At 64.4% G+C, this 27,227-nt stretch overlaps 1 protein-coding gene across 5 annotated transcripts in view; it reads left to right on the top strand.

Annotated features, from left to right (window-relative positions):
- Positions 1-21,317, top strand: part of MEGF6 (multiple EGF like domains 6) — a 37,745-nt gene extending 16,428 nt beyond the window's left edge. The window contains exons 4-34 of one of the 5 annotated variants that reach the window (XM_060079399.1): positions 721-843; positions 2,168-2,290; positions 2,640-2,777; positions 3,814-3,933; positions 4,256-4,378; positions 4,909-5,076; positions 5,439-5,570; positions 6,324-6,452; positions 8,113-8,241; positions 8,878-9,012; positions 9,089-9,223; positions 11,335-11,460; positions 12,048-12,179; positions 12,313-12,441; positions 12,569-12,700; positions 13,238-13,366; positions 13,457-13,585; positions 13,773-13,901; positions 14,276-14,404; positions 14,710-14,838; positions 15,237-15,365; positions 15,533-15,664; positions 15,779-15,907; positions 16,450-16,578; positions 17,576-17,704; positions 17,979-18,107; positions 18,341-18,469; positions 18,556-18,684; positions 19,291-19,419; positions 20,799-20,846; positions 21,172-21,317. In XM_060079399.1, the coding sequence (XP_059935382.1) occupies positions 721-843; positions 2,168-2,290; positions 2,640-2,777; positions 3,814-3,933; positions 4,256-4,378; positions 4,909-5,076; positions 5,439-5,570; positions 6,324-6,452; positions 8,113-8,241; positions 8,878-9,012; positions 9,089-9,223; positions 11,335-11,460; positions 12,048-12,179; positions 12,313-12,441; positions 12,569-12,700; positions 13,238-13,366; positions 13,457-13,585; positions 13,773-13,901; positions 14,276-14,404; positions 14,710-14,838; positions 15,237-15,365; positions 15,533-15,664; positions 15,779-15,907; positions 16,450-16,578; positions 17,576-17,704; positions 17,979-18,107; positions 18,341-18,469; positions 18,556-18,684; positions 19,291-19,419; positions 20,799-20,846; positions 21,172-21,230 (3,890 nt within the window). In that variant the 3' untranslated portion in view covers positions 21,231-21,317. Of the gene's footprint in view, positions 1-720; positions 844-2,167; positions 2,291-2,639; positions 2,778-3,813; positions 3,934-4,255; positions 4,379-4,908; positions 5,077-5,438; positions 5,571-6,323; positions 6,453-8,112; positions 8,242-8,877; positions 9,013-9,088; positions 9,224-11,334; positions 11,461-12,047; positions 12,180-12,312; positions 12,442-12,568; positions 12,701-13,237; positions 13,367-13,456; positions 13,586-13,772; positions 13,902-14,275; positions 14,405-14,709; positions 14,839-15,236; positions 15,366-15,532; positions 15,665-15,778; positions 15,908-16,449; positions 16,579-17,575; positions 17,705-17,978; positions 18,108-18,340; positions 18,470-18,555; positions 18,685-19,290; positions 19,420-20,798; positions 20,847-21,171 lie in introns of those variants that run through there. The other 4 variants (XM_060079418.1, XM_060079409.1, XM_060079428.1 and 1 more) reach the window with 4 other exon arrangements.
- The last annotated feature ends 5,910 nt before the right edge of the window (positions 21,318-27,227 follow it).

The following is a 27,227-nucleotide window of genomic DNA, read 5'->3' as shown; positions in this document are numbered from 1 at the left end:
CCCTGCGGGCACCAGGGAGGAAGCCTGTCAGGCTGTCCTCTGGGGTCACACATCTTCGGTGGGCAGGAAGCTCAGGATAGGGGTACAGGGATGAAAAGGAAGGGCATCCTGCATGTCCCCCAGTTCTGAGGCCCACCTTGGGCTTGGCATGGGCACGTGGGTCTCCAGCCCTGGCCCTTGGGCGGAGGGGGCTGCTCAGGCCCCGTCTGACACCTTGCCCTGGGGTCTCAGGACTGCCTGTCATGGAAGGGGGTGCTCTTCTGATGGAGAAGGTAGAGCAGGTCCGGGAGACCCCTGAGAACTGGAGATGGGGGCTGGGGCAGGGCAGGTGCTGAGGGAGTAGCTCCTGACCCTACCCGGCCTCGTGGCTCCCGGGTCAGGAGTGTGGGTCTGAGGGGCTGGAGCCAGCAATGAGGGCAGAGCGGCACAGGGTCACGGGGCTGGGAGTTCCAACAGAAGAAGAGGCACTGGGGGAGCTGGCCGTGAGCCTGCTGCCTGACCAGGGCTGGCCTGGCCGGTGCCCTGCTGTCTTCTCTGCAGTTGTTTGGGGATGCCCGGGGCTAATCTTACCCCTAGTCCACTGCCCAGCCCGTCAGGCCAGAGCAGGAGGGGTGAGAGCTCCAGGTGGGGGCCTCACGAGAGGCCCCGGAGAAGGTCCCCGAACTGCCAGAGCCCCCCATCTCCTGCCTTTGCCTCCATGCCTCCTGGCTGCGACCGTAGGGAGGAACCCATGTATGGACCGGAACGGCGGCTGCATGCACACGTGCCGGGCGCTCCGGGGCCTTGCCCACTGCGAGTGCCACGCAGGATACTGGCTGGCAGCGGACCGCAAGGCCTGCGAAGGTAAGACGCCCTCCCTGCCCTCGGGCTGGTCCAGGTCAGCTGTGCGGGGCTCGCCTCCTTGCATCCCCCTGCACCGGTCTATGGGCGTGGGGCGGCCCCTGTTGTCACCCTTGGCTGACCTGCAATGACGCAGGTTTATCTCCGGGGCTGGGGGGCAGGGTAGGGTGGAGGGTGGAGAGGAGGGACAGGAACCCAAGGAGCTGCTCCCAGAGAGAGTCTCATGTCAGCAGGAAGGCAGATCTCAGGTTGCCTTGTTATTTTTGTATGTTTCTCGTGTTACCTAAGTAGTACCTTGCTCGTTAGGGAAACAGGAAAGGGTGAGGGAGGAGAGAGGAGGAAGCGTCACCGTGACCCGGGTGGCATCCCCGTGTCGGCTTCCAGGTGTCTCTACAGCTTGTTTGTTAGTGGGCACATTTAGCATCACCCCAGAGCCCAGTCGGGCGCAGCTTTTCTAGAACGCGCTCCGACCTCCTGGCTGCATGGGTGTCCGCTGTGCGATGTTTGTTAGTTTCCCAGTCACGGGACTCAGGTGTCCCTGCTCCTCCCTTTACAGGCGGCTCTGGACGAGCAGCCTTGGGGAGGGGTCTGTGCGCATCCCCCGTAACTCTGAAGCGATACGGTGTGTCCAGGGCAGGCAGCGGTCATTTTCCCAGGCATCCTGCCGGATGGCCATCAGAGAGACGGGGCCCGCAAGGGTGGAAGCTTGTGGTTCCATGTCACCACCAGGAAAGCATTTTAGGCATCGTTGCCAATGTGACGGGCACGTCCTAGCACTCTGGATGCAGGTGGCTTCAGAGGGTGAAGTGGGAGACGGGGCTGAGGGTCAGCTTCGTCCCATGGACTCTTAGGGGTGGGACCAAAGCAGTTGTCGGGGACACTGGGGTTTGGGTCCTGAGGCCAGTGCCACGTGGCTGCGGGGAAGAAGCTGGTAGCCTCTCCCTCGATGTCAGCGTGCGCTTTCTCTGGATGGCCCCCCAGAGGCTGGTGGTAAAAGGCCCCTCCTGTGCCCGGCCCTGGATGGGGGGAGGCTTGGCGAGAGCGGGACATGCACACCTCAGAGACCGCGGGCTCAGAGAGGTAGAGCCCCTCGCCTGATGCTGCTGGTGGGGCCTGAGCCCAGACTTCCAGCCATGCCTTCCTCGCCCTGGGAGGGAGCTCGGCTGTACACCTGGAGTGTGATGGTGAAAACACAGGTGCTCAGAGGGAAGGCGGGAGAGGGCCCTGGGGCCCTGGGCCCTGACCCCTCTGCAGAGACCACCTCTGGGGGCGAGTCTCTCAGGCCAGTGGCCCAGAGCCCCCCACCCCCTCCGTGTCTCCCACCCAGATGTGGATGAATGTGCCACGGGCCTGGCCCAGTGTGCCCACGGCTGCCTCAACACGCACGGGTCCTTTAAGTGCGTATGCAACGCAGGCTACGAGCTGGGTGCCGATGGCCGGCAGTGCTACCGTGAGTGGACAGTGGGCAATAGCAGCACGGGGCGCGGAGGTGCCTGCGGGGCCACATGGCTCCCCGGTCCCAGCCCGCCGCGGCTGCCAGCTCGCTTTGGCCGAGGGGCAGAGATTCCTTGTCGATCAAGGGCAGTGCTGGGCTTGGGGGCTGCGTGTTGGCCCCGGGAGGGTGGGAGGAGGACGGGAGACCCCAGGAGGACAGAGGGTTCCAGAGCCCGCCTGGCCCAGGAGCTCTGTGCTGCCTGTTTCCCAGCAGAGTGGCAGCGGCTGGGGCCGGGAGGACCCTGCCGGCTCGGGGTGTCACCCCAGCCCCTGTCCCACGTCCCTGGTGGCGGGTCTCGCCACAGGGATCGAGATGGAGATAGTGAACAGCTGCGAGGCGGACAACGGCGGCTGCTCCCACGGCTGCAGCCACAGCAGCACCGGGCCCGTCTGCACCTGCCCCCGCGGCTACGAGCTGGACGAGGACCAGAGGACGTGCATTGGTGCGAGCCACCTCCCTCCCGAGCGCCCCACCCCCGAGCCAGGGACTTGCTGCCGCCCTGGGTCTGCACCTGGGTTTGCTGCCGTGACGAGGACGCGCCCTCCCATCGCCCCCAGTCCTGCCCTGGGCGGAGGCGGGAGTGGTAGGAGGGGCCTAGTGGGAGGCGGCATCGCGGCCCACCCTGCCAAGCGCCCGCCACACCCCCACCTCTGCTCAGCCACTCGGTCGGATGCCCACGTGCCGGGAGTAGCACCCGAACACGGTGGTGTGCGAGCACGCCCTCTGACTCCCCACTACCCTCCAGCCCCCAGTCTGCCCCCGCAGCAGGCGGGACGGCCCTGGGGCCGTGACCTGTGTCTTGCGTGTGTCTGTGTGTGCAGGACCAGGACATGAGTGCATGTGTGATTGTGTGCGAGGACATGCAACTCACATGCAGGTGTGTATGTGGTTGTGTGCATGGGTTGCATGAAGGTGTGTGGGAGAGCCTGCAGGTGTGCATGGGTTGTGTGCAGGTGAGCATGTGGTGTGCAGTTGTGCGTGTGGTGTGCAGGTGTGCGTGTGGTGTGCATGTGGTTGTGTGCAGGTGTGCGTGTGGTTGTGTGCAGCTGTGCGTGTGGTATGTGCAGGTGTGTATGCCGGTGTGCGTGTGGTGTGTGCCAGTGTGCGTGTGGTGTGTGCATGTGTGCATGTGGTGTGTGCAGCTGTGCATGGGGTGTGTGCAGCTGTGCATGTGGTTGTGTGCAGCTGTGCATGTGGTTGTGTGCAGGTGTGCATGTGGCTGTGTGCAACTGTGTGTGTGGTGTGCAGCTGTGCGTGTGGTTGTGTGCAGCTGTGCGTGTGGTGTGCAGCTGTGCGTGTGGTTGTGTGCAGCTGTGCGTGTGGTGTGCAGGTGTGGTTGTGGTTGTGTGCAGCTGTGCGTGTGGTGTGCAGGTGTGCGTGTGGTTGTGTGCAGGTGTGCACACACTGGTGTGCTGTGGAAGGGTGCACATGTGGGCGGGCGCCTGGGTGCCAGCCGGGCTGTGGTGTGTGCCCCACAGATGTCGATGACTGTGCCGATTCCCCGTGCTGCCAGCAGGTTTGCACCAATAGCCCTGGCGGCTACGAGTGCAGCTGCTATGCTGGCTACCAGCTTGGTGCCGACGGCTGCGGCTGTGAGGGTGAGCGGTAGGCAGCTCTGTTGGCTGGGGAGTGGGTGCTGGTTGGGCACCTGCCATCGGCAGGGCTGTGGGACCTGCCCACTCCCTCCCCGACCTGAGGTCGCTGTCTTCTTCTCGGGCTGGGCCTGCACCCCTGGCTGCTCCCAGCCTGGCCTCCCTCGGGCAGTGCACCCCGTCCCTCTGACCCTGGGGACAGGAGGATGGCTGTGGCGTGGGTATCACCCAGCAGGCCCCTGTGCAGTGGGCAGGGCTGGGGCAGAAGGGGCCCCCAAGACCCTGACCCCCGGAGGACAGGCGCCAGCCGCCCTGGATTTGCCCACAGACATGGACGAGTGCACCTCCGGCCGTGGCGGCTGTGAGCACCACTGCACAAACCTGGCCGGTTCCTTCCAGTGCTCCTGCGAGGACGGCTACCTGCTGGACGAGGACCGCCGGGGCTGCAGCCGTGAGTCTCTGCTGGGCACCACGGGGACCCCACCTTCCCGGCTGGACAGACCCCACTTCTGTCCTTCCTCTTGCTGTGGGACAGGCCGGGGGCAGCAGGGTTGGGGGGAGGGGCCGGACAGACAGGCGCCCCCAGGCAGGGTGTTACTCAGGAGCCCTGGAGTCGGCTCCTGCCCTGCCCAGGTGAGAGGAGGGACATGGTTCCCGGGACTGAGGGCAGCATCCAGAGGGCCAGAGAGCTGTTCCTGTCCCCACACCCACTCTATGCTCAGGGTCCCTAGGGCCAGCATGGGAGCCGGGACAGGCGGGGTAGACGTGGCATGGGTCAGGGCCTCAGAGCCCGGAGCCTCCTCTGTCCTGAGAAGTCGGGTCAGGAGTGCAGCGGGGCTGTCCTGGGTGGCTGGGGTGAGGAGGGGCCCCGGGGTGGGGCTCAGGCCTGGAGCTGCTTCTGGGCACCAAGGGGCAGAGAGTCCCAACCCCGGGGAGGCCAGGGGGGCGGCAGGGGCTCAGGGCCCTCTGTGCTCCGCCCAGCCCTGGAGATGCCCGAGGTGGGCCTGGACGGCCACCTGCCCCTCGTACGGCCCCTCCCGCACGTGGCGATGCTCCAGGACGAGCTGCCCCACCTCTTCCAAGATGACCACATCGGGGCCGAGGAGGAGGAGGAGGCGCGGGCCGAACACACACTGCAGGAGAAGTTTGGTGAGAGGTCGCCCGTCCCCAGGGCTTCTCTACCAGCGCCCCCTCGGCCCGGCTGCTGCCCACCCTGCGGTCTTGGGTGTGAGGAAGGGCTCCCGTGAGGGCCTCGTTGGACCAAGGTGCAGAGAGGCCAAGCTACTTGCTCAGTTTGCCCGGCGCGCCCGGGGCTGAGCCTGGGATGGGGCCACTAGCTCTCTGCTTAGAGCCCTTCCCGGCCCCCCATCTGGGTCCCACGTCTCCGCTCGCCCACGTGGTGCCTTCACAGCCTGAGGACATCCCTTGTGTCCCCTTCTCTGACCTGATGCTGGGCGGGGTCCAGGGCCAGGGGTCAGGCTCTGAGGCCCCTCTCCCGCTGCGTCCCCCAGTCTGCCTGGATGACTCCTTTGGCCCAGATTGCAGCTTGACCTGCGCTGACTGCAGGAATGGGGGGACCTGCTTCCCCAACCTGCGTGGCTGTGACTGCCCCGACGGCTGGACCGGGCTCATCTGCAATGAGGGTGAGGCTGCTGTGAGGGCAGGGTGTGGGCGGGGCCCCTGAGCCCCAGGACCTGTGCAGCACACACAGTTTACGCCTCTCCGCCGGCCCTGGGCAGGGGCTCCACAGGTCCATCCATTCACTCATTCACTCGTTTATTCAGGGTCTCTTGGCTTCCTGCTCCTTGCGAGGCCCTGTTCTAGGCGCTGGGAGACCCCAGGGGCTAGCAGGGCCTGCTGTCTGCCCCTCACAGATGTCATGGTGGGCGGGGGTCCGGCGACAAGCCAACAACTAAGACATAAAGGGGTCTGATGAAGAGCAGTGAGCGGGTGGGCCAGTCATGCCCGAGTCCCAGAGGAGAGAGGTCACCTCCCCAGGCCACGCACCAAGTTGGTAGCCAAAGCACATTTGAAAGCTGCTTTCGCAGGCTCTGTCCAGAGCCTGTCCACTCCCTGCCTAGTGACCCCAGTAGTCTCAAGGGCCGTAGTGACCGTCTCTGAGGGGGTCTGCCAGTGACCCACTCTGAAAGTGCTGGTTGAGAAGGTGGGCGTGTTGGAGTTCAGAGGGAGAGGATGTGGCAATTGATTAGAGATGTCTGCCATGCCTGTGGACAGGGACAGGCAGCATGAGTGCCATCGGGTGCTGCTCTGGGAAGTTGCTTTTGAGCTGGGTGGCTCGACCCCCAGGAGGGTGTCTCAGTGTCTCTGGAGGGGCTTCTGGGCCCCGAGTCCTCCTGCAGGCCAGTGACCCTTGTGCTTCTCTGTGTCCCCTGCAGCTTGTCCCCCAGACGCCTTCGGGAAGAACTGCAGCTTCTCCTGCAGCTGTCAGAACGGCGGGACCTGCGACCCTGTGACGGGGGCCTGCCGCTGCCCTCCGGGTGTCAGTGGAGCCCGCTGTGAGGACGGTGGGTGCAGCCCCTCCTGTGCCTCCAGGGTTGTCCTCTGGGCGGAGGGGAGAGGTGGGCACTACCTCTCAGCTCCTAGTCCCCTTCCTTCTGGGGGAAGGATGAGACCCTTTAGTGGAAGAGGCATTGAGTTTTCTACATCTGATGATTCTCCTGGGGCCTGGCTACAGCAGGTGGTGAGGACTTGTTGGAAGAATAGCACTTTTGTAACAGGAGCCCCAGGGAGGGAGTGAGCTCCCTGTTCCTGGAAGCATTCAAGGAGAGCTATATGATGACTGGGTGGGATTTGCAGAAGGGAGCACGCCTGGGCTGCAGCCGCATGGGACGACATTACCATCCTTTTTAACTTGGAAGTTGCAACATTTCTGGAGGAACTAGAGTCCACATAAGTTTCCCAGGTGCTTGATGCTTTATCTTAAAGTCTTCAGAACTTTAAGTTTCTGCTTCTTTTGCTGGCGAATGTAGCTAACATATCAAGGACTTTGCGCCTTAGCAGCAGATGGCAGCAATCGGTGGACCTGTCCCCAGTGCCTGGGTGGTCCGTGGGAGCGCTGGGGGGCAGGTTTCTAAGTCCCGGGGCGGCCAGGCAGGGCTTTCACCCCCTCCCTCTGGTCACCTTCTCGGCTTGGTTAGCATCCCTGCCTATCTTCCCCTGTGATCTGCCATCCCTGTTCTGCCGAGGCTGAAAGCCCACTGCCTGTTGGGTGCTGTATGTGTGATGGGCCCTGAACGGACCCAGGGGACTGCCGGCAGATAAAGCGCCTGCATTTTAGTGCTTCTGCTCATGACGTGGTGTGGCTCCTGGAGACCGGGTCTCAGTCGGGGTCCTGTGGGTAAAGTGTGCCCCTGCAGGTGAGCTTGAGGACGTTCGTCCCAGTTCTCAGGGGCCCCGTACTAGTCTCCTAGACTCCAGGTGCCCCAGGCTCGTGGCTGCTTCCCCACAGTCTGTGCCTCTGTCTCCCCGTGGCCTCCTCTTCTTGTCTCCGGCCTCCCTCTCCTTTCTCTTCTAAGGACACTTGTTGGGTTAGGCCTGCTCCGACAGTGCAGGATGGCCCCGCCTGGTGATCCTGGTGGATAGGATGTGGACGTACCTTGGGGTCACCATCCAGCTCCCTGAGGCCCTTCAGTAGGCAGGACGGGGGCAGGGCAGAGCTGGAGGGGAGCGTTTTGGGAAGGAATGCCTGAGCCCTGTCCAGGTTGTCCTCGGGCTCCTGCTCCTGGCCCTGGGCCCCCTGAGCTTGGGCCCGTGTCCTTCCCTCTTTGAGGTCCAGAGGTCAGCCTAGGTGACCACCGAGGGACAGACGTCAGGACGCTGCAGGTGCCGGTCAGACGAGGGTGGGCTTTCTTTGAGCGTCTCCCACGTGTGTGCTGGGGACGTGCTTGGTGTCCCCCTCTGGCCGCCATCCAGGCCACAGACCTAGGAGCACGGGCCAGCCAGGGCAGATGGCCGCATCCATGGGGTGCACTTCGTTGCTGCTCTGCCCTCGTGATGCCCTTGCCGCACCCCTCCCAGGACCCTCACTGTCTGGGGTGCAGGGTCCTCAGGCTGCTGGTGGCCCAGGCCTCTCCTGACTCCTGTGCTGGTCCTGGGGCCCCTTGGAGCATCTCCTCGGGCGGGGGCCGTGTCCGGGTGGGCAGTCAAGAGGCTCCCTTCCCCCAGGCTGCCCCAGAGGCTTCTACGGCAAGCACTGTGGTAAGAAGTGCCACTGTGCCAACCGGGGCCGGTGCCACCGCCTCTACGGGGCCTGCCTCTGCGACCCGGGGCTCTATGGCCGCTTTTGCCACCTGGGTGAGTCCCACTGCCCGCTGGCCGTCCGTGTCCGGGGGGCGGGGCCACAGCATGGGCCGGGTGCTTGCTGTCCGCGGTCCAGCTTGTGTTGGACTGTCACCGTTTACAGATGAGGATGCGGGAGCTCAGCAAGTGCCCCGGCTGGGGTGTGGGGTCTGTGGGCTCAAAGCCACGTCCTCTGGACTGCACTGGCCGCCAGGGCGTCTGTCCGGGTGGGCGGTGCCAGCCCCAGCCAGGCTGGTGGGTGGGCTGAGCGTGGACAGGGGCAGGCCTCCCTCGGAAGCTCCAGGACATTCCTGGCAGCAAGTCCTGAGCCCCCGGTGGGGTCACCCCTCTCTGTGTCCATAGACACCTGGGATGGGAGAGGCAGTGGGATGCTGGCTAAAAGCAATCAGACTGCATCCTAGGAGCTCTTTGTAGAAGGATTGTATAGAGGGAGGCAGTGAGGATCCCGAGCGTTTCCTGGCTGGGAAGTGCCTCTCTGAGACCCTGTTTCTCATCTGTGGAATGGGCACAAACCAGCGGCTCTGCGTGGGGTCCCAGATACAGCTCGGTGGATGGGGCCGGAGAACCTGGGCTGGGGAGGGTGGGCGCTCGCAGGGGGCAAGCCCCCTCACGGTTGGTTCTGGGGTGCAGCCTGCCCACCGTGGGCCTTCGGGCCGGGCTGCTCGGAGGAGTGCCAATGTGAGCAGCGGAACACGCGCGCGTGTGACAGGAGGGACGGCAGCTGTGCCTGCAAGGCGGGCTTCAGGGGCGAGCGGTGCCAGGACGGTGAGTGCAGGGCTGTGGAGGGAGGGCCTCAGGGCCGGCGGAACCCTGCAGACCCCTCTCCCCTCTCCCCCTGCAGAGTGCCAGCCGGGCTTCTTTGGGCCAGGCTGCCGGCAGGCGTGCACCTGCCCCCCGGGCGTGGCCTGTGACCCCATCAGTGGCCAGTGTGGGAAGCAGTGTCCTGCCGGCTACCAGGGGGAGGACTGCGGCCAAGGTGAGCGGCCAGCCCTGGTGTGCGGGTGGGGTGCAGGTCGTCTGGTCCGTGCTGGGCGCCGGGCACCGTAAGTGCTGGTCCTGGCAGCACCTTGACCTGCCATGTCCCCACCCTGGTCACGCGGTGGTGACTCAGCCACAGGTCTGCCTGTCTCTGTGCACCCGAGAGGGCGGGAACTCGTGTGTGTGTGTGTGTGTGTGTGTGTGTGCGTGTGCACGTGCACGTGCACGCACGAGCAGGGCGGCCTGGAGAAGGGCCAGTGCCTCTCCAAGATCGTCCCCTCCCTCTGTCACTTGCTCACTCACTCTGTCACAGGATACTCTAAGTGAGCTTTGTGCTGGAAGCTGGGCCAGGGGGCTCCTTCCTGGTGGGTCTGAGCGAGAGCGGCACTGAGGCAGCTGCTCCCAAGGGTGGTGGCTCGGAGTGAAGTCTGGGCCCGAGGTGCCGGCGTGGGGCGCGGGGAGTGACCAAAGGCCCTCCACGTGGATGCCCGGGCCAGGGGACAGCATGAGTGGGCACCAAGCACGGGTGAGGCTGGAGGCTGGGGGCCCCTCGTTTACATGGGGGAGCCCTCGCTCTGAGCAGTGGGGCTGCCGTGGCCGCCGACGGGGCGCAGGCAGGTTGGGACCTCCCTTGGCACACCGTCCTCACCCGTCAGCCGGGGGGCAGGTGGGAGCCGAGGGGGCCTGTGGTGTGATTGGTGTGACCCCGACCGGGGCAGCGGCTCGAGTTCCCCTCAGCCAGAGTTGCCCGACCAGCTGCCCCTAAGCGGCCTGGGGGCCACCGCCCAGCCCCAGCTGAGGGGTCAGTCTCCCCCTGAGCCCCAGCACACGGCAGGCCTGCCTGCACCTGCCCTCTTTGGCGGCCTGTGTGCTGAGACTCGGAAGGGCCTTCACCCCCAGCGCTTCCCTGCTGGTTTTCTTTGTCTTTCTTTTCCTTTTTTCTTTAAAAGCCTCCAGGGCCCCAAGGATGAGCCACAGGAAATGACACACATATTTTTTACAGCAATAATGGGCTCCCCGCTGCTGTTAGGTCTGGAAAGTATTAACCCCCAAACACGTGTCTGCCCCTAGTCAGTGGAGCGGGGGCTCCCCTAGGTGGCGGGACAGCTCCATCTGGCCCCGCTGGGCCTCCCTGCCCGCCCCGGTCCGCACTGCGTGGGTGCCTGCGTGCGTGCGCTGCACCTGGCCACCTGGTGCGTGCCCTGCGCTGCACCTGCGGTCCAGTGGGCGGGCCTGTGCCCGCACAGCATGGGCCCTCATGGCAGCAGTTCACCAGGGTGTGTCCTTTGTCCAGAGCTCATCTCAGGGCCCAGGGAGACCCCAGGCCTGGCACCCGCCCACCCTCTGATACCTCACGCCCCTCAGGCAGGGAGCGACCTCAGTCTCAGCCCCGCTGGGTGTTTGGGTGCTGGGCGGGCTCTGATTCTTTGGCGTGGAGGGTGCCTCAGCCCACCCTCTCCAGGTGCCGTGCTGGCCTTCCTGAGCTGGGAGCTTTCCCTCCAGCAGCACTGGGGCGGCCACACGGTGCTGAGGCTGGCAGGGCCCTCCCTCCACCGCGTTGCCTCCCCAGCCAGGGCAGGTGTGAGGTCTGGTGCAGTGCCCTGCAAGGCCACCAGAGCAGCCACTGCAGCCCTCACAGGTGGGGCGAGGCTCCGTGGCCCCTGCATTCTTTCCCGAAGCCCTGTTGTGGGCCCAGAGCCGCCTGGCCGCTCTCATTCCTGAACATGGGGGTGACCAGCAGGGGGTCCCCAGGGTGCACCAAAGTGGGAGGAAGGCAGAGCCAGCCCTGCGCCCCGCTCTCCAGGGCCCTGGCTGCCCGCCTCCCGAGCCCTGCTGGCCTGTGGTCTCCAGGCCGCCGCTCCCCGCCGCCCCCCAAGGCGGGTCAGCCCAAACAGGCCCCTCCTCGTCCTGCCCTGTGCCCCCCCGTCTCCTGCCCACTCCCGTGACCGCCCTCGTCACCCAGGGGACCGCGGCTGTGTCCAGCAACGCTGCTGGGGCAGGGGGCAGGTGCCGGGGGCAGGTGCCAGGGGCGGGGTGGGGCGGGGCCTCAAGGGGAGGAGGGCAGCTCCTCGTGGTGGTGGCTGAGGCCCCCCCCCGCACCCCCCGCAGAGTGCCCGGCTGGGACATTCGGCAAGAACTGCTCGGGCTTCTGCTCCTGTGAGGGCGCCCCCTGCGACCGGGTCACGGGGCGGTGCCTGTGCCCTCCTGGGAGGACCGGGGCTGACTGTGGGGCAGGTGAGTGGCAGCCTTGTGCCGGGGTCTCCTAACTGCCCTGGGCTGCATGACTCCTGGCGGTGTTTGGGGAGCCCAGCCTGGATCCCATTTGGGGACCCCAGCTCTGGGCTGTGTTTGGGGACCCCAGCCCTGGGCTGTGTTTGGGGAACCCTGACCTCAGCCCTGGAGCCCTGCAGACCCCAGGCCAGTCCACAGCAACTGCGAGAGCTCACACCAACCAGCCTTGGGTCTGGACGTGGGCATCTGTGGCTGCCCTGTGGCCATGCCCACAGAGGGTGCTCGCACTAGGAACTGTCAGCCATGGAGACAGGTTGACCAGCGGCTCCCAGCCCTCCCTGGGCCTGTGGCTTGTCCTCTAGGCACCTGTTCACTCTGGGTGCCCCCCTTTTGCCTGTTGAGCCGTTCTAGGGCAGGGGCTCCGTTTCTGGGGGTGGACGCCCTGTAGCCTGCAGCCCATGAGGAGGCTGGGGGTTCCCGTGCCTGTTCCTCTCCCTCCTCCGGGACAGCTCAGGTGGGAACAGAAGTTCCTGCTCCCCGAGGGGCCCAGCAAGGCCCCAGGGGAGACTGACTGGCTGTGGTGGGGCTAGATTGTCCTGAGGGTCACTGGGGGCTCGGCTGCCAGGAGATCTGCCCAGCGTGCGAGCACGGTGCCTCCTGTGAGCCTGAGACCGGAGCCTGCCTGTGCCGCCCCGGCTTCATGGGCAGCCGCTGCCAGGACAGTGAGTGCCCGCCGCCCCGACCTCGGCCCCACCTGCGACCCCCGTGTCCCACCCCTGTGTCCCATACCTGTGTCCCCCTGCCCCCGGCCCCGTGTCCCCTGGCCCCAGTACGCTCACCCCGCCCTCCCTGCAGCTTGCCCAGCAGGCTGGTTTGGGCCCAGCTGCCAGATGCGATGCTCCTGTGTCAACGACGGGCTCTGCCACCCGGTGACTGGCCGCTGCAGCTGCGCCCCAGGGTGGACCGGCCTCAGCTGCCAGAGAGGTAGGCAGCCTGGTGTGCAAGCATCCCTGCCCTGCCCTGGGGAAGCCTCCGCCCAGGCCCCGGGGAGGGCCCTGGACCCCAACGTGGCTGTGGTCACCTGCACAGGGTGACCCGGCCCCTGTCGCAGCCTGTGACAGCGGCCACTGGGGACCAGACTGCAGCCACACCTGCAACTGCAGCGCAAGCCACGGGAGCTGCGACGCCGTCAGCGGCCTGTGTCTGTGTGAGGCCGGCTATGTGGGCCCGTGGTGCGAGCAGCGTGAGTCCCGGCCCACACACGCACACATACGCACACGCGCCGATGCACACCCGCATGCGCACGCACATGCATACTTGCACGTGCACATGCCCAAGTGTCGGGGACCTAGTCCTGCCCTCCTGTCCCCAGACAAACAGGGAGTCTCCTCGCCTGAGCCCACCCCCCTCCCTCCCCAGCCTGGGCCAGGCTCCACCCTCCCACCTGCCTGGGCCCAACAGAAGGCCCACCTGGCGCAGCAGGGAGAGGTGGGGCCAGTTGTGCCCCACAGGACCCCTGGCACCTGGAGAAGGGGAGAAAGGTGTCTGCTAAGGAACGAGGGCCTTGCCCTGGCTGGGTGGGTGGGTCTGGGTGGGCCTGGGGCTCCCTCCTCCCCAGGGCTCGGGGCTCGGTTCCTAGCTGGGGGACGGGTGCAGAGGCCTTGGGTATGGAAGGGGTCCTCCCGCCCCACAGTCCCGGGCCCTGGCCCAGTGGCGGTGGAGGCCTGGGGAGGATTGGGTCAGGCTCACCGTCCCCACAGCTGATGGTCTGGTGTCTCAGGGTGTCCCCAGGGCTACTTCGGGCCGGGCTGTGGGCGGCAGTGCCAGTGTGAGCACGGGGCAGCCTGTGACCATGTCAGCGGGGCCTGCACCTGCCCGGCCGGCTGGAGGGGAACCTTCTGTGAGCGCGGTGAGCCAGGGTGCAGGCCGGGGTGGCCGGGCGTGTGGGTGGGGGACCCATGACCCCTGGCCATCTCCCATCACCGCCCCCTGCCTGCAGCCTGCCCTGCCGGCTTCTTCGGAGTGGACTGCCACCGCACCTGTGACTGCAGCCCCGGGGTGCCCTGCGACGCCGTGGACGGCTCCTGCCTCTGCCCTGCTGGCCGCCGGGGTCCCCGCTGTGCCCAGAGTGCGTGAGGCCCCCATCAGCCCTGGGTGCTGCCCGTTAGGGCTAGGGTCAGTCCTTATCTGTGGCCACCCTGACTGGTGCCCAGGCCAGAGGGAGGGGCAGATGGACCACAGCAGCCCGGGACCATCTGCTGCAGCCCCTCCTGGGGTCCGTCCCCCCGGCCCCTGACCGCTCCTCTCTCCTGCAGCCTGCCCAGCCCACACGTACGGCCACAACTGCAGCCAGGCCTGCTCCTGCTTTAATGGGGCCTCCTGTGATCCTGTCCACGGGCAGTGTCACTGTGGCCCTGGCTGGACGGGGCCCACCTGCCTACAGGGTGAGCCTTGCCCAGGACTCTGGGGCCAGGCAACCTGCTTGCCCCTCTCTGGGCTGTGCAAGGTCACATGGTGTGGGGCGCGAGGTGGACATACAGCTCACTGGGAATGAAGGGCAGGGAGGGTGGGGGCCCATGCCCCCGCCATGGGGCACCTGGGGCGGGGAGGAAGGCTTAGGACCACACCCTTCAGCCCTGAGCCCCCGGAGGCTGGGCAGGTGGGCCCGGGGAGCCCTGGAGCAGGTCGTCCTAGAGGCAGCCCTAGGTCCCTGCCCTTTGGGGCGGGCCTGCAGATCCAGTGGGCTGGCCCTCCAAGGGTTCAGGCCCCGGGCCTGGCTGGCGGGGATGCTGCAAGTCACTTCTCTCTCCGTCCGCAGCCTGTCCCGCGGGCCTCTACGGCGAGGACTGTCAGCATGCCTGCCTCTGCCAGAACCAGGGCACCTGTGACCCTGTCTCAGGCCACTGCACCTGCCCCGAGGGCTGGGCTGGGCTGGCCTGTGAGAAGGGTGAGCGCCAGGCAGGCGGAGGAGGAAGGAGGGACCCTGGGGGTCTGGAACCTAGGGCCAGCACCCCGGTGTGCCTCGGTGCAGCCCCCTCCCCCTGTGGCTGCCTGGAGTTGAGGGTCAGGGTCCTGGGGTGTCGCCTGCAGTGTGACCAGCCCACTGGACACCCCTCTTTCCCAAGGACACGGGATCCGAGGCTCTGGGTGTGGGAAGCAGTGGCGGGGCAGGGGTGTCCTGGGTCCCAGGGGCATCGCCCTGCTCCAGGGCTGGACCCTCACCGGTCCCCTCACCTGTCCCCGCCTCTGCAGAGTGCCTCCCGGGGTTCTTCGGAGCCGGCTGCCAGCACGTCTGCGGGTGCCTCCACGGTGGCCTCTGTGACCGGCACACAGGCCACTGCCTCTGCCCGGCCGGCTGGACTGGGGACAAGTGCCAGAGCCGTGAGTGGGACGGGTTAGGGCCCCCTCCAGTGTGGCCTCGGCTCACGCCAGGGTGTGGAGGCCTCCCCGGGGTGGGCAACGGACGGGTAGGGGGCAGGGCTGTGGGCTGAGCTCCCGGGGCCTCCCCACTTCCGTCCAGGGAGCCGCCCCAAGCAGCCCCCCGCCCGCCTGCCCGCCTCTTTCCTCGCAGCCTGTCCCAAGGGCGCGTTCGGGGTTCCCTGTAAGAACTGTGCCTGCCGCCGGGGGGCCGCCTGCCACCACGTCACCGGGGCGTGCCTCTGCCTGCCGGGATTGAGGGGCTGGCGGTGTGAGAATGGCGAGCCCCCAGCTCCGCTGGTGCTCCGGGTGGGGTTGGGCCCTTCACACGGTGACCCTTCCGGGCCCATGCCTCCCTGCAGCCTGCCCGCCCGGCTGGTTTGGAGAGGCCTGTGCCCAGCGCTGCCAGTGCCCACCCGGCGTTGCCTGCCACCACGTCACCGGGGAGTGTCCCTGTCCCCCAGGCTTCACTGGGCCCGGCTGTGAGCAGGGTAGGTGACCAACCTGGGCGGGCCCTGGGGCAGTGGGTGGCTCAGGCCGCACGTGCCCCCGTGCTGGGCCCCAAACCTCTACCCCCAGGAAGGGCTCCGGGAGGCAACTCCTGGGAGGCTGCCCGCTCCAGGCAGGGCCGGCACTGACCCCTGCCCCCTCACCCCAGCCTGCCCGCCCGGTGCCTTTGGGGAGCGCTGTGGGCAGAAGTGCCAGTGCCCAGGCGAGAACCAGGCCTGCCACCCTGCCTCGGGGGCCTGTGCGTGTGCCGCTGGCTACCACGGTGCCGGCTGCCAGCCACGTAAGTGCTGCCCATGCTGCCCGCTAGGCCCTCGGGAAGGATGATGTGGGAGGTGGGAGGTCGGGGGCTTTGTGAGCGCCCCCGGCCCCTGGCAGCTGGCCCCTCCCCCTGCAGGGTGCCCGCCCGGGCGGTTCGGGCCCGGCTGTGAGCAGCTGTGTGGGTGTCTCAACGGGGGCTCCTGTGACGCGGCCACAGGGGCCTGCCACTGCCCGTCCGGTTTCCTCGGGACCGACTGCGGCCTCGGTGAGCGGCCAGGGTGCGGGCGGGGGCCGCTCCTCCCTGCGCCTCGGTGGGTAGGCTTAGCCAGCCCCTGACCACCCCCCTTCTTGGGCCCGCCCCCCGGGGCCTGGCCGCAGGCCGGGCTAAGCTGGGGGTTCCGTGAGACCAAAGCATCCCTGCCGGCCAGCTCTGCCTGGCCGTGTGCTGTGCCCCCCGCTCAGGCCGTGTCCACCAGGGGCCGTGCAGAGGCCAGCTGGGCGTCCTGCCGAGAGAAGGGCCTTTCCCTGAGCCAGGTGGGGCCTTTCCAATCATCTGGAATCCTGGCTGGGCTGGCGGGGTGGGCGGGGGGCCGCTGTGACTCACTGTCGCTCGCCTCCGCAGCCCGGCCGGCCCCCAGCAGAGCCAGCGGGCAGGGGGCGTGGCAGCAGGCAGCCCTGCCGCATCTGGGCAGACACGGGACTCTCCCCACCCTGCCCTCTCTGGCCCATCCCGCCCTGTCCCTGGTTGACACGGCAGAGAGGGGGAATCCAGCCTGGAGTGGCCACCCTCCCATTTCCTCCTGGCAGCCTGTCCACACGGCCGCTTTGGCCCCCACTGTGCCCACGTGTGCAGGTGTGGGCAGGGGGCGGCCTGTGACCCCGTGACCGGCACCTGTTCCTGCCCCCCCGGGAGGACCGGCGTCCACTGTGAGCATGGTGAGAGGCTGCGCCCCCTGCTGCCTTGGGTACTTCACGGGTGTCACTCCGTCAGCCTCGGGGGCGGGTGATGTGGTGAAGCCCTGGGGTCACTGGGGGAGAACTGCGTCCCCACCGTTAATCCCCCAAGTGTCCTGAGGATGAGAAGTGAGGGTCTAGCTTGTGTTGACTGCAGTGCCCACTCGGGTCATCCAATAGCATCCCACGCCTTGCCTTGACCTGTGATTCCAAGGCTCAGGCCATCAGGTGACCTGTCCAGTTTCCTGTGGCCAGTGGGGGATGAACCCATTCTGACCCAGAGCCCCCCCCAGCAGGAGGGGGTCAGGCGGCTGTTTCATCTGAGGACGGAGCCAGCCTTCTGGCTGATGTCCTCTTGGGATGGGGTCCCTCTGGCCTTTCTACTGGGCCCAGTGGCCAGGGAGCCCACAGAGAGGGAGGCCTGGAGCACAGCCCATGGTGGGGAGACGGGGCGGTCCCTGGGGACAGTGGTGGGGCTCATGCTTATGATGGCATGCATGGTCCTTAAGGCCCTGCTTGGCCTGGCCCCGCACCCTGGTAGGTCTGAACCCCCTGCCGCCCTCTGGTCCTCATCAAGGGGCGGGTCACACTCCCCTAGGCCCGCAGGGAAGGACGGAGCCATGGGTCAATCAGCATGTGAACAGGGGCCACCTGGGGTGCAGGGTTGCCCAGCCTCCTCTGCTACCACCTCCAGGAAGACTTCCCTAACCCCCTCCCGCCAGCTGGGCAGGCACTCACAGCCCCTGGAGGGCCCTGGTCCCTTTCATCCTGTGTTATCCTCAGCGCGGATCAGGCCCGGCATCTGTGGAGGATAGACGAACGGGCAGGATGTGGTTGTTGTTGTTTCCTGGCGCGTGTGTGCGCAGGGGCAGGGACTGGTTCTCAGAGGCCCGGGGAGTGTTTGTTGAATGACTGTCAGATCTGGGGTGGGGTGCGTCCCTGGGCCAGAGCTCTGAGCAGCGCCCGACTCTGTCCCTAGGTTGCCCCCAGAACCGGTTTGGTGTGAACTGTGAGCACGTGTGCTCCTGCAGAAATGGGGGCCTGTGTCACGCCGCCAACGGCAGCTGCTCCTGCGGCCTGGGCTGGACGGGGCTGCACTGCGAGCTGGGTGAGTGTCTGTCTGGGACGGGGCCACATCGCCGTGTGAGCTGGAGGGTGGTGCCTGCAGGGGAGCGAGGCTGTACCCGGTGTGGTGGTAGTGGGGTGGGGGGCCCTAGGCTCCCGAGGAGGGCCGTAGCTCGAGGGCGTTTGCGGGGGCCGCAGGCTACCGTCGGGCCGGGCGAGGCTGCTGGGCTCACACGGATCAGGCTAGTGCCCAGGGGCCAGCTCTGTGCCCCCTGCTCTCCCGTGGCAAGAGGCTGACCCGCCGGCCTTCTCCCCAGCCTGCCCCGCTGGGCGCTACGGTGCCGCCTGCCTCCTGGAGTGCTCCTGCCATAACCACGGTGCCTGTGAGCCCTCGTCGGGCGCCTGCCACTGCAGCCCCGGCTTCTACGGCCAGGCCTGCGAGCACCGTGAGTCGTGGGGTCGGCCCCTGTCCTGGCATCCGCTCCTCTGCTTTCCGTGTCACTCCCCGCGGGGGCCCGATGAGATGAGGCCTGACCCCAGCTTCGGTGGGGCTCCCGGGGCAGAGGTCCCAGCTCAGGGCCGGGCCTGGGTGGGAGGACGGGGGAGCTGGGCCCCTGACCCGGTCCTTTGCTAACTCTGGGCAAACTGAGTCAGGAGCTCCAACCCGGGTCTCCCTCAGCCTGTCCCCCTGGCTTCCACGGGGCTGGCTGCCGGGGGATGTGCGAGTGTCAGCACGGCGCCCCCTGCGACCCCGTCAGTGGCAGGTGTCTCTGCCCTGCCGGCTTCCGCGGACAGTTCTGCGAGAAGGGTGAGTGTTCCGTGAGCCCACGTTCTCCATCCGGCCCCTCACCCTGGGTACGGGACAGGTGATGCTAAGCCCACTGCCCCCACCAGGGTGTGAGCCAGGCTCATTTGGAGAAGGCTGCAACCAGCAGTGTGACTGCGAGGATGGGGTGCCCTGTGACCCTGTCACCGGCCACTGCCTATGCCCCCCGGGGCTCACGGGGGCCACCTGTGACCTGGGTGAGTCTGGGGTCCCGCTTGGTGGGGGGCATGGGTGCAGGTCTCTGTCAGTGGTATTGACCGTGTTGACGGAGCCCCATCTGTGCCACGTTGTGGCCTGGGCACCGTGCCCAACCCGTCCCTCTGCAGGGGCCCCAGCGTGGAGCTCCTGCTCGGGGTTGTCAAGGCCCGTCCTGCCCTCTGGCCCCCACCTGAGTCCCCGGTTAGCCTCTCCCTTGGGCGTGGGCTGCAGTCCTAGAGAGAGGCCCCAGTTAGGTGGGAAGGAAACGTGCCAGCCTCCCAGACGTGCCAGGGGAGGAGGCGCCGGCCCTGGGACCTCCACACACGTCCTCGTGGCTCTTGGCCGCGTCGCCCTGGAGGGAGCATCCCTGACCGCCAGCTCACCTTCGCCAGCCGGGGGCTGGGCGGGAAGGCGGGCAGTGACTCTGGGCTGGTGCCTGGTGCCTGGTGCTTTCCCACGTGAGAGCTCCTGCAGGACAGGGAAGCTGAGGCCTGAGGTCCTTGCTCCCGCACATTCCCCACAGGGTGGCCCGAAGCCTGGGGTCCCGGCCCCAGGCAGACAGGAGTGGCACTCAGGCCCGTCTCTCCTGCGTCTTGTGCCCTCAGGCTGCAGAAGGGGCTTCTTCGGGCCAGGCTGTGCCTTGCGCTGCTCCTGCGGGGGTGGGGCTGACTGCGACGCTGTCAGTGGGCAGTGCCACTGCGTGGACGGCTACATGGGGCCCATGTGCCAGCAGGGTGAGTCAGGCTCGGGGGAGAGAGGGAGGACTCTGTGCTGGCTGGGCCAAAGGTCACCAACCCAGCGCGGCGCCTGTGGTATCTGCAGGCCTCTGACGGGCCAAGTGTGAAACTTCCGGCCCTTGGACCATGGGGCCGGACTCGGCCGTGGGCCAGCCTGCAGTGCCCTGCTGACTCCAGGCCCAGACAGCGGCTGGGGTGGGCTCAAACTGCAGAGGGTGGAGACCCCACGGGCAGGGCTGGGTGATCCAGCGTGGGTGGGCACAGACACAGCCCACCGCCCCACCCGTTCCTCGCCCTGCGTGTGTGTGAACCAGGGCACGACAACGGTGCACCTGTGCACGTGTGTGCAGTAGCACAGGTGTGTGCTCCGGTCTGTGCACACTAGCACCTGCGTGTGTCCCAGTGTGTGCGTGCCAGTGCCTGTGTGCGCTCCCGTGCGCACGTGTGCTTCACGGCATGCCTGTGCTCCAGTGCATACATGTGCCTGTGTGCACCCACGGGCAGGGTCGGGGAAGGTGCCGTGATGGCACCGTGGCCTCTCAGCCCCTCAAGCCTCTGGGGGAATGTGCTGTCTGCAGGCAGATCTCGGGGTTCCCTGCCCCTCCGGCCAGCTGTGCCCCTCAGGTGTCCTGGTCACCTCCCCCAGGCCCAGCCTGCTCCTGGGAAGAAGCAGCACCAAAAGGTCGTGTCTGCCAAGCGAGGCCAGAGGCTGGCTTGGGGCCTGTGCCGGGCAGGCCCTGAGGTGGGGTGAAGGGGGAGCCAGGCTGTGAGCGGGGATTCCAGTCTGGGCCCCTTGGCTTGGGGACCCCAGACATGGTCTTCATATTGTGTGTGCATCTTTTCGAGCCTCGTCAAGGCAGCCCTGGCCCCAAACTGCTAAGCACCTTTAGGGGGGTCCCACCTCCTGCAGAGGCGTGGGGGTGGGGCAGGTGGAGGCAGAACCTGGGGGGCTGGTGCTGGGGTGAACGCTGTCCACGGCGGCACCTGGTGGTCAGGTATGGTACTGCGCTGCAGGCGTCCTGGGCGGCCTTGACCTTCAGCGAGGGTCAGGAGCTGGGGGTTCACCTGCCTGAGGCCCCGTCTGCTGGAGCAGAGCCCTGCTGGGAAGGAGGACAGGCAGGGCCTCGCTGCCCCCTGTCCTGGAGCGGACCCTGCTTGGTCCCTCCCCATCCAGCCCAAAGTCCCACCTCCCGGCCCCTCTTCCAGCAGGCAGGGCTGGGGACCTTCCTTTGGGGAGCGGGAGAGCCCCATCACTTGCATAGGAGTGAGGCGGGGAGAGGCCATGCAGGGTGGGACTGGGGGTCCCTGCAGGCCTCGCTGCCCCGTTTCTGTTGCCCACCAAAGGGTGGGGCAGTAGCGTGTCTGTCTGCCTTCAGGTGGGCCCTCCCAGTTCCCGGAGACCCCAGCCCCAGCCCTGGGTCCAGGTAAGGGGGCCGGGGGCATCCCCACATTGCCAGGAGGGTGGCATTTGGTGGCATCGCGTGTTCGTTACCAGCAGACTAAGGCCAGAGGAGGGATGAGGATCGGGCACTTACGTGTGATCTGGGCCCCACTGGGTGGCGGGCATTCCAGAATCTGGACCTCGGAGAGGAGGTGTCGGGGGCGGCTGCGGAGGAGCGGCTGGGCTGTCTCCCCGCTCTGTCGGGCTGGCGCTGGAAGGACGGGAGGGGAGTCCGGAGCCCAGAGCTCTGAACACTTGGAGAGTTTGCGCCTGCGCCGGGGCTGACCTGCTCTTCTCCTGCCCTTCAGTGGCTTCGCCGTCAGCCTCTCACGGCCCCGGGCTCAGCAGCAGCGCCGAGAAGCACTAGCTCAGGGGCAGTGCCCGCCGAGGCCTGTCTCCCAGGGGCCGCTGAGAGGACTCAGGGGCCTTGGTGACCACTGAGGAGAGACGCCGGGGGCCGGGACTCCAGCCCTGCTCTTGTCTCCGAGGCCTGGGGACAGTCGTGCAGCTGCAAGGATCGTCTGGCCACGAGGAGGGAGGCCCTGCCCGGCCGGGCTCTGCAGCACCGGGGCACCGGCGCGGGGACCACAGTGTGCAGGAAGCCCCCCGACCGGCGCCCTGGGGCGGGACTGTGGGCAGGTGTGGGTGCAGGTGCGGGTGTGAGGCCCCTGCCCTCGGAGCAGGTGCTTGTGGTGCGAAGCCCTGGGACTGCTGCAGCTCAGCCTGTTTACCTGGAAACAGCTGGGCCGTATTTATGGAAAGGTATTTATGGGCAGCCAGACATGCCCACTGCACCCCTGGGTGCTGGAGGGCTTCCCGCCTCCTGCCCAGCCCGGGAAGCCCTGACTCGGGACTGCGGGGCCTTGAGGAGCCTCTGGGTGGGCGCTTCAGTACCATGTGAAACCCAGTAAGTTAAGAAAGGAGCAGCCACTTTCTCAAGGCCTGTGTGTTCACTGCTTTGTGTGGGCCCCGCGGGGTGGCCTTCTGGGCCTGCCGGCATGAATGCACCTGACCAGAGAGGCCCGTTTGGCCCCTGTGCCCCTCTGGGGACAGGGGGTGCCACACAAGCAAAGTTGGGGTTTATCCCAGTTCCCGGTGCTCTAGAGGGGCATGGTGCCCCAAGACCGAGGAAGCACTGAGTCCTAGAGCCTGCGTGGGGGAAGCATGGCCCCGAGGGGAGGAGGGCAGGGGTGCTGTTGGGGGCACCCTGGGTGCCCCCCTACTCCTACCCCTGCCCTATCTTCAGGGTAGAGCCAATGGAGAGGGCAGGACCCAGATTGTCACGCCGGACACTTAGGTCTGGGCTGTACCCCCTCTCCCCTCCCCTCCAGCACCAGCCCAGGTAGCTGATGCCTCCAAGGGCGAAGGATCTCATGGGGCCGAATAGGGTGGGTTCTAGAAAGCCCTGTCCCCTTAGACAACTAGTGAACAGCCAGTAGCAGAGGAAACCGAATTAATGGGCCACCGTGTTAAGACTCTGAGGTACATAAATATAATCCATACCCTGGAAGAGGTTGGGGATGGTGGTGGTAACGTGATGTAGGAAGAAGCAGGCCGAGAAGGACCAGCGTCAGGACTGAGCAGGAGCGTATGGGAGCTGGAGTCGGAGGGAGGGCGGCAGGAATCAGGCTGAACAATGGGTTTTCCAGCTCAGGACACTCCCAGGAGGCAGCATGGAGGCTGAGAGAGAGAAGATACAAAGGAAAGATCGGTAGAGATGGACAAGGGACGTGTTAACACCCGTGTGCCTGAAGTCCTAGAAAAAGAAGGTAAAAACCATGGACACAAAACAGCAAGTTCTCAGGTCCAAAGCTGGATGATCTCAGATGGAAAGCACTCAAAGTGCAAATAAAACAAAATAAAAAAGCCCTATAGTCCAAAGCACTTAGAGAATAGTAGAGGCAAGGAGAAATCCTGCAACGCCCAGAAAACACAGACAGGCGTCAGGAGTGACATGTGACTCCACAGCAGAAACACGGAAAGCGACAAGATGGTGACGTTGATTTCAAAGTGTTGAAGAAAAGATGTCGAAATTTGAATGTCATGGCCTTGAATCATGTGTCCTGCTAAACTGTCACTGAGAAGCAAAGTGGATGTTTATTCTCAGGTGTCCAGGGCCTCGGTGGGCACCGCGCGAGAACCAGACGTGAAAAATACACTCAGAGAAGTTTCCCAGCGAGAAGGGGAAGTGTGAGGTAGTCACTGCATTTCCCACGTGACCTAGTGGTTAAGAGACTCAGAACAATCACAGCGGAAGCCAGGTGAGGGGAGAGCTGAGGCAGGCGGGGAAGAGAAAGACACGGATATAAGGAAGCCAAACCCTAGTGCAGTTGGAGCTGAATAAGAAACTGTGACCTCCGCAAAAATGCTGGCAGGACGTTTAACTTTCAGATGGGAGGGAATTTCACCTCTCCAATGGACGGCAGGCAGGAAGGAAAAGTCAAGCAGAATAAGAAAGTAGATTAAAGCCTGATTGAAGTTGTTACAGATGATCAAAAATCAGATCCCTAGACTGCATTAAACACACTTTTTTTTTTTTTTTTTTTTTTTGCGGTACGCGGGCCTCTCACTGTTGTGGTCTCTCCCGTTGCGGAGCACAGGCTCCGGACGCGCAGGCTCAGCGGCCATGGCTCACGGGCCCAGCCGCTCTGCGGCATGTGGGATCTTCCCGGACCGGGGCACGAACCTACGTCCCCTGCATCGGCAGGTGGACTCTCAACCACTGCGCCACCAGGGAAGCCCTAAACATTCTTCAACAGCATTTTATTTACGAAAGACATACCTGGAAGGACAGAAGTATATGCGTACAAAGTAAACAGAAAGAAAGCTGGGCCGTGAGTTTTGCTATTTCAGGGTGAAAAGCATCGTATGTGACTGTATGTAAATATACACACATACGTGCACCAACAGTCGAGGCTCAGATTCACAAAGCTGTGGTGGGTGTAACAGGCAGAAATGATTAAACTGGTGATTTTAATATGCTATTTATAAAAGCCAATACAGGGCTTCCCTGGTGGCGCGGTGGTTGAGAGTCCGCCTGCCGATGCAGGGGACACGGGTCCGTGCCCTGGTCCGGGAAGATCCCACATGCCGCGGAGTGGCTGGGCCCGTGAGCCATGGCTGCTGAGCCTGCGCGTCCGGAGCCTGTGCTCCGCAATGGGAGAGGCCACAACAGTGAGAGGCCCGCATACCGCCAAAAAAAAAAGCCAATACAAAAGCAAGACACAGCAATGATAACATTTTAATCATCTTTACACATGTGCTGTGTATACCTGTGCCTATATTCATTTATTTATATTCACATATGTACACATGTATGTTTAAGTCTATGAACTTCACACTCAGTGAATGGAGGATAATGGAACATTTAACAAACCTAAAATTCCGTCTTTGAAGAGTAGTAAAGAAGAATATTCTAACAAGATTGATGATTTTTTTAAACATGAAGCAGGAAAAAAAATACAGAAGATGGGAGGGTTAACTACAGACACAGAGAATAAGACATACAAGAGAATATTAGGAAAAACTACGTACTAGTAACTTTGAACACTTAGCAAAATGGATATGTTTTGGGAAAGTATAAAATGCCAGGATCAGTGTAAGTAGAAATTAAAAACATGAATAAACTAGTAACAAGTAAATGCAAATAGTAGTCACAGCTCCGCCTCCCCCTCTGTCCCCAGGAATACCTGGGACAGGTGTCGGTAAAGGGGGCTGGGCCAGACTTCTGAGACACAGGAACTTGTCTGATGTGAGATGTTCCAGAAACATTAAATAGAGGAAACGCGACTCATTTCAGGAGGCCAGTCCCACCTGGGTTCTACAACCAGGTGAGGGCAGTACGAGAAAAGGAAATTACAGACTCGCAGCACGTATGCAGAAAGCCTGAGCAAACTATGCCAGCGTCTCAAAAATACTTAGAAAAACCCCACTTGATCCAATGGGACTTGGACCTGATTAAAATGAGAGGACAGTTTGACATCAGAAAATGTGTCCACGTGTTTGGGTGACATGAAAAATCACGATGGTCTTGCTAGAAGTAGAAACAGCATTCGATAAAGTTCAGCTGTCTTTCGGGTGTAAGTTCTTGGAAAACTGGGGACAGAAAGGTGCTTTCTTGGCAATGGTCATGTGCTAAGAATGTACTAGTTGAGCAGGGAAAGTGATGGATTCCAGCAAGTGGCCCAGGCCTCCTCGACCCGCAACCTGGGCTCCTGCCTCCCCTCCCTGGCGTTGCTGGTCTCCGCAGCCCTGATGGGACAGCCTGTATTTCTGGCCGTCCTTCCACATTAGAACTGGGGGCATGGGCTCGGCTTGCGTCATGCTGGGCCACCTGGACAGGACCTGGGTTGGGCCCTGTAAACCTCGTGGGAAGAAAGAACAAATTCCCTTAAAGATGGAGAATCAGGTCGTCACTCACTCCTCCTGACCCCAGCAGAGCTTGGAGGACCCCAGGCCATACCATCAGGTGAGCAAAAGAAGTAAGAGGTGTTCAGACCTGCGGGGAAGTGACAGACCAGCCTGTCGCTATAGGAAAGCTGAGAGGGCCAGAGACAGATGAGCACAATTACAGGAATTTGGCAACGTGGGCCATAAAATCATATAGATAATAGGAAATGTATAAAACCTATAAAAATCTGTAGCTCTAAAATACTGCCAATGACCCACTAGAAAACAGAGTACAAAATAGGATCCTGTTCAATGTGGCAACAAACCCCGGAAATACCGGAATTTATCTGGCGAGAAGATGGGTGAAGCCCTTCACGGTTTCAGATCTTAAGGGCCAGAAAGTGAGGATGCCGGCCCCGGCCAGCCCTCAAATGGACTTGGTTCCAGTGACGGGGTAGATGGGTGACAACTGGGGGGGGGGGTTGGGGCCCAATGTCAGGAATCCTGACAAATAACAGAGAGCCTGGAGGTGGTGAGTGGATCTGCACGTCCAAACACTGGTGCACAGCGTTGCTCCCAAGGGGCAGAGACGGCAGTCCAAGGGCTCTACGTGAGGCCTGGGGATTGGGGTCCCCCAGGCACCGTTGGGTCCCAGGGGCCTGGGGGCCTTTGGATGCAGTGTAGGCCCGAGGGCTGGGCCACAATGCCTGTGCCGGCCACCAGGGGCGATAGAGGGCAGCCTGGGCAGGGTGGGGGTGGGGGGGTCTCCCAGCAGGAGGGACCCGTCAGGGATGTTCCCTAGTGGCTGGGAGCAGCCAGATGTGCAGAGAGATCCTAAAACTCAAGTTGAGTGCGGTGAGAACGAGGTCACGGGGACATACACCCTTTATGTAAATTATGTCCCCCTCTCCATAGAGGGAAACTGATTTACGAGGACATTCAGCACATGGGAGGGGGGCCTCCAGGCCCTGGGGTGATGAGCTCAGCTCAGCCCCTGATGCTCCCCCAACAGAGGGTTGGGGGGCCGTCCAGCTGTGTGCCGCCCACCCCTGGCCTCTTCGCTCCCGCGAACCACACCCCTTGTGCTCCCACCTCTCCAGGGAGGGCGGAGGGTGCCCACTGCCCCTCGGGGCTGGGCACTGAGGTGCCCGGCAGCTCTGGGGAAGGGCCCCCACTCCTCCACAGTCACATCCACCCTGGTGCCCCGAGGCGAGAGGGCCCTGTGGAAGGGCTGGGACACCACAGTGTCATTCCCACTGGACCTCGTCTGGACATAGACTTTGCTGGAGTCAGCTGGGGTCCTAGGAAGCCTCAGTGACCCCCCGCAAACCCTTTGACCTCACCAGTAGGCAGAGGGCCCTTGGGCCTCTATCTCCCCACTTTGTAACAGGAGGGGTCGGGCTAGGTCCATTCCTGGTGTCGCCCCCTCCCCATTGGAGCGGGTGTGACAGCCTCCTCCATGGGACCCCCTGTTATCTGGAGGGGGGAGTGTCACTAGGCACCAACACGGAGGACGTCTGTGGTCCTAAGAGAAGCAGCTCGGCAAGAAGGCAGGTCCGAGCGCCCTCCAGCTGGGGGTGGGGAGGGTTCCGGCTGGCCCTGCCCTGGGAGGGGGTCACGATGATGGGGTCATGACACCAGGGCCCACAGGGCTGGACCGCAAGCTGAGCAGAGAGGCCCCTCGGAGGGGCCCCCGCAGGCACAGGTGCTGGGGGGAGCCTGGGCTTTCCTCTCACTGCCCACAGCCCACCCTTCTAGGCCCCTCCAGGCCTCACCGCAGCTGGGGCCCTGTGCTTCCCGATTCTGCTGGGAGGGTCTTTGTCTCGAGCTGGCCTGGTCTGGCCCTCCCCAGGTGGACCCAGCCACCAGCAGCTCTGTCTCCAGTGACAGCCCCTCCCCAGGGTCCCGGGATGTCCCTCCTGCAGGCTAAGCATTCTTAATCTCTGCCTCCGAGGTTGAGGCCCTGCATCCACTT

Source organism: Mesoplodon densirostris, chromosome 2 (assembly GCF_025265405.1).
Source record: "Mesoplodon densirostris isolate mMesDen1 chromosome 2, mMesDen1 primary haplotype, whole genome shotgun sequence".
Taxonomy (NCBI): Eukaryota; Metazoa; Chordata; class Mammalia; order Artiodactyla; family Ziphiidae; genus Mesoplodon; species Mesoplodon densirostris.
Note: the sequence above shows the minus strand (reverse complement) of the source record. Positions and strands in the feature narration are given on the sequence as shown.